The sequence below is a fragment of the Chaetura pelagica genome, unplaced genomic scaffold (assembly GCF_000747805.2).
Source record: "Chaetura pelagica isolate M959 unplaced genomic scaffold, ChaPel_1.0 scaffold68, whole genome shotgun sequence".
In the NCBI taxonomy this organism is placed as follows: domain Eukaryota; kingdom Metazoa; phylum Chordata; class Aves; order Apodiformes; family Apodidae; genus Chaetura; species Chaetura pelagica.
The window spans coordinates 60,184-64,100 of NW_009954407.1; the positions used below are offsets into that span (position 1 = coordinate 60,184).

The 3,917-nt window shown below is 38.5% G+C and overlaps 1 protein-coding gene across 1 annotated transcript in view; it reads right to left on the reverse strand.

The window, feature by feature from the left end:
- TMEM168 (transmembrane protein 168) overlaps window positions 1-3,716 on the reverse strand; it is a 16,271-nt gene extending 12,555 nt beyond the window's left edge. The window contains exon 1 of the mRNA XM_010004276.1: window positions 2,580-3,716. Within this exon, the coding sequence (XP_010002578.1) occupies window positions 2,580-3,716 (1,137 nt within the window). The remainder of the gene's footprint in view (window positions 1-2,579) is intronic.
- Window positions 3,717-3,917: the final 201 nt, after the last annotated feature.

Sequence of the window (3,917 nt, forward strand, 5' to 3'; positions counted from 1 at the left end):
GGGAAAGAGGGAATTAAGGCATTACAAAAGCAACTGAACTGAAGAGAATTCTGTAAATAAACAGTGAGACACAGACATTCAAGTCAAATAGGCAAAGAGAGGGAAAACTCCCAGTGAGGAAAAGAAAGGAGGGAACTAAAGATGACCAGCCAGAGAGGTGAAAGGAAAAGCAGCAGTGGCATGGCTATTTGTGAAAATATGGAGAGGCCAGAGGATTCAGTGGGGCCTCCAAGAGGAAAAGGAAAAAAATTAAACTGGATAAATTAAGCCTGAAGAGGACTGGATTAAAAATACCACTCAGGAAGAAGAACAGGTCAAAATGAAGGAGAAAGACTGGGTATGACTTGCACCGAAAAAAGTTATTTAATCTCTGATGTTAACAGAAGCATGTGCAAGTAAATACAGACTTTACTTAGAGAACTTCTTACTACTCAGAAAATAATCTTGTTTTCAGAGAAGCTGAAAAGTTACCATCTTTAATTTTAGTAAGGCATTGGAAATTGAGCTTTCAAGATAAAACAGGCAATTGCACCACAATAAAGACTACAAAATCACTAACTCTCCAAAACAAGAAAATACTCACATATAATAAGCTAACTTTGCTTCCATGAATAATTTGAGTTCAACAGTACTGTCCCTTAAGTACAAGTACTCAAGCATATAATGAATACTATTATTTTACTAACCCATAAAATTAACTAAGAACAAGAATAATGTACTGAAAGTACTTAATTCCATTACCTGTCTCTGACATAGTTCATTTTTCTCTGGGTAATATTAAATACAGGTCTTCCCAGGGATAACAGACATGCCTGGCATGACTTCTGCTGGATCTTGTCCCACCCAAGAACCTAATTACGGATAGGCAAGTGAGTAATTGCTGAAAGGAGTCAGAGTCTATTGATCTGACTGAAACTACACAAATTTAGTAAAGGCAGGTGCAAAACACTTCCTGCAAATTTTGCAAGGCAAATGTCAGTGTATTCCTACCAACAAGTCAAGGTGTCTTTGCATTCCAGCTAAAGCAGGGAGTATTCTCAGGGGTAGACCATGTCCCAAATCAAACACGTCCCAGAGAAAAGCTGTCACACTGCTTTTGAATGCAACCAGCTTTAACAAATTACTTTTATACTTCTGATGCTTCCTGAGTTTATCCTCCAGTTTCAAACAGACCTAACTATTCTTCTCTTCACCTTTAAAGCCTGATCTGTTGGAGAGAGATTCTGCTTTCAGGAGCCACAGTTCTTCCCAAGCACATATTGAAGCACTGGGAAAAGAGACTTTCAACTCTTGGCTTATTGCATGGGCTAAGCTCCCCTTGAAGAAAGGTCCTTGGCAAACAAGACTTCCAGCCTCAGCAGTTCTGCATCAGCCACAAAACTACTGTGTGTGAAACAATGAGTTAACTGACCTCACTTTGAAGGCCCTTCCAAAAAAGGAGATTTGATGTTTTTCTGGTAATTTTAATCAAATAGGATACTTCTAGACACCAATTAGCAGACAACTGCATCTTCAGGTCTTGACTTTTAATGTGCTTCATATTTATATGATGCATGGGTATTACAGTTACTAAAACCATTAAAAGGACATATATAACGTGCCTATAATGAAGTTTTACATGAAACAAAACCCCTCCCTTCCACCACCCCATTTCTGTCTGTAACCTAACACACACAGCTGAGCTAGAATTTTTATATGCTAGGGTTAATTATTTATATCTGACTGTTAGAAAGCACCTTTCCAAGGCTCTGGTTTATCCAATTCTATTCACCACATAGGAGATCAAATGACAGACAATGAAGTGATTTCAAGTTACCTCTCTTATCAAATGCAGTATCATTAAACAAGCTTTTGGTACACCTTCAAAGTGAGGAAAAGTACAAATGAAAAATGCTTCACCTTCCAGGTCACACAAAATATTTCAAATATAATTAGCACTTACTAAAATGACTAGATAAATCCCAAACTAAAGTTGCAAAGACTGAAAACTGTTAATCTTATGCATGATACATGTTTTAAACAATTTTTAAAAGAGCAAACGCATTTTAAGGAACTGGTGACTGAGAAATACTTAGTGTTCCTAAGAATGTAGGAAAAAATCTCAAGTCAATTTGTTTCCATGAACTTTTCCAGCTTCCTCCTGAGCCTCAGCAACCTGTCAGCAGTTTCTTAAAAACACAACCAACCCAAACAAAAACCTGAAATGCCAGCCCTCTAAGTATTTTAGCATTACTAGGTTTCAACGCCATGAAAACAGATTTTTCTGGCACAATGGATTAAAAAGCAAAATAATTTCCTAAGTAAGCTTAAAATACTTTGCACACCTATTTTGCCCCGGAACCATTAACTCTTCCCATACTACCTACATGGAGAAGGTGATACGTTCCAGTTGCCTAAACAGGTTACAGTCAAGGCAGCATAACGTGTTAAATTTGAAGTGCTTGCTGGCAAAACCAAGGGTTTCAACTCTGAGTTGCTGCACCACAGCATACCATCAAATGTCCCAGAAATGTTAAGGAGCCAACAATTTTCAGGAACATTCTCAAGAGGTACATCAAGATAAATAAATGATTATTTACCTGCCAAGAAACAGCCCCCAAAACAGCAGTTGCAACAAGGCTGAAAAACACGAGCTGTTCTGAAATTAAACAGAAGTGACGCATTCCTTTAGATGCCATAACTCTGTCAAGGCTGTTGTTTTCTGCACGGTGTGTATAGTATACCCTGTGACAGTCATTTAGTTTTGTGTGAAAGCCCCAAAGTGTTATAGAAAATATCACATGACAGATCATCCAGAAAATTCCAAAAATAGAAAAACCAGGTATCACAAAATACCAGAGATCCAAATCACGTAGTTTAAAGGCTGCAAGAATGAAAAAGATGAGTTCAATGACCCCAACTGAGATGACAGAAAGCCTTCTGCAGATTCTACCACGGTACAAGTAGGGCTTCCATCGCTCAGTGACCGAAAGTCCGCTGAAGTAAACGTCGAGAAGGGGATCTGAAATCAGGCAGCTGAAGAAACATGCCAAGGCAAACGGGTTGGTCGGGATTTGCAGTGATGGAAAAAAGAGTAAGGATGCAATGACTCCAAAAATGGCCAAATTTGGAATTGCCAAAAAAGACTTCATACGTAAGTCAATAATCAACATGGCCAAAGCCACGACCAACAGAGTAACGCTCACAGATTTTTCTACCAGCATAGTTGTGCTGGCAATTGCAAATCCAACAAGCTCCAAAAGTTCAACTGTTGTCAGCAGAGTCGGTCGATGATGTATACAACCACAAATTCTCTCAACCAAAGCACATAATATCCTTAAAATAATGGCAGAAAGGAGCAAATATTGAGTAGCTTCTTCTTTCACATCAGTTTTGAAGGTAGAATTATTAAGAAAACAGAGGAGGCCAAGCAAAAAACCAAACAAAAGATTGGAGAGACTCAGACTTGCTGTTTCCATTGAAAAATAGTAGTACAGTATGCTGGCAATTCCAAGAACAAAGAGACCCAGAATAAATATTACCAAAATCAGTGCATCCGCAGTTTTTTCCCATCTGACATAAAGGCCCATGCAAATGGCAACCAGTAAGTTGATTTTGGCAAGATAGCCAAGGTATCTGACTGATGAGTGCATGTTCACTTCTCTGTTTGCCTCTTCCAGCCTTGTCATTGTTGCATAGAGACAATGACTAACCAAGTAACGCAGTGACCTACACATGTAAACTGTAGTTAGGGGGCTCTACCCACTTGACCGAAAGTAAATATTTGGGTTTCATCCAACAAACACAATCCAATTGCTGTCTTCTGTAGTATCATTTCAGGAACAGTCGTACAGAATCTCTGAAGATCTGAAAGAACAATTAAAAGAAGTGTTAGTGGCAAATAATTCCTTTTAATCGTACACAGCATAAACATGACA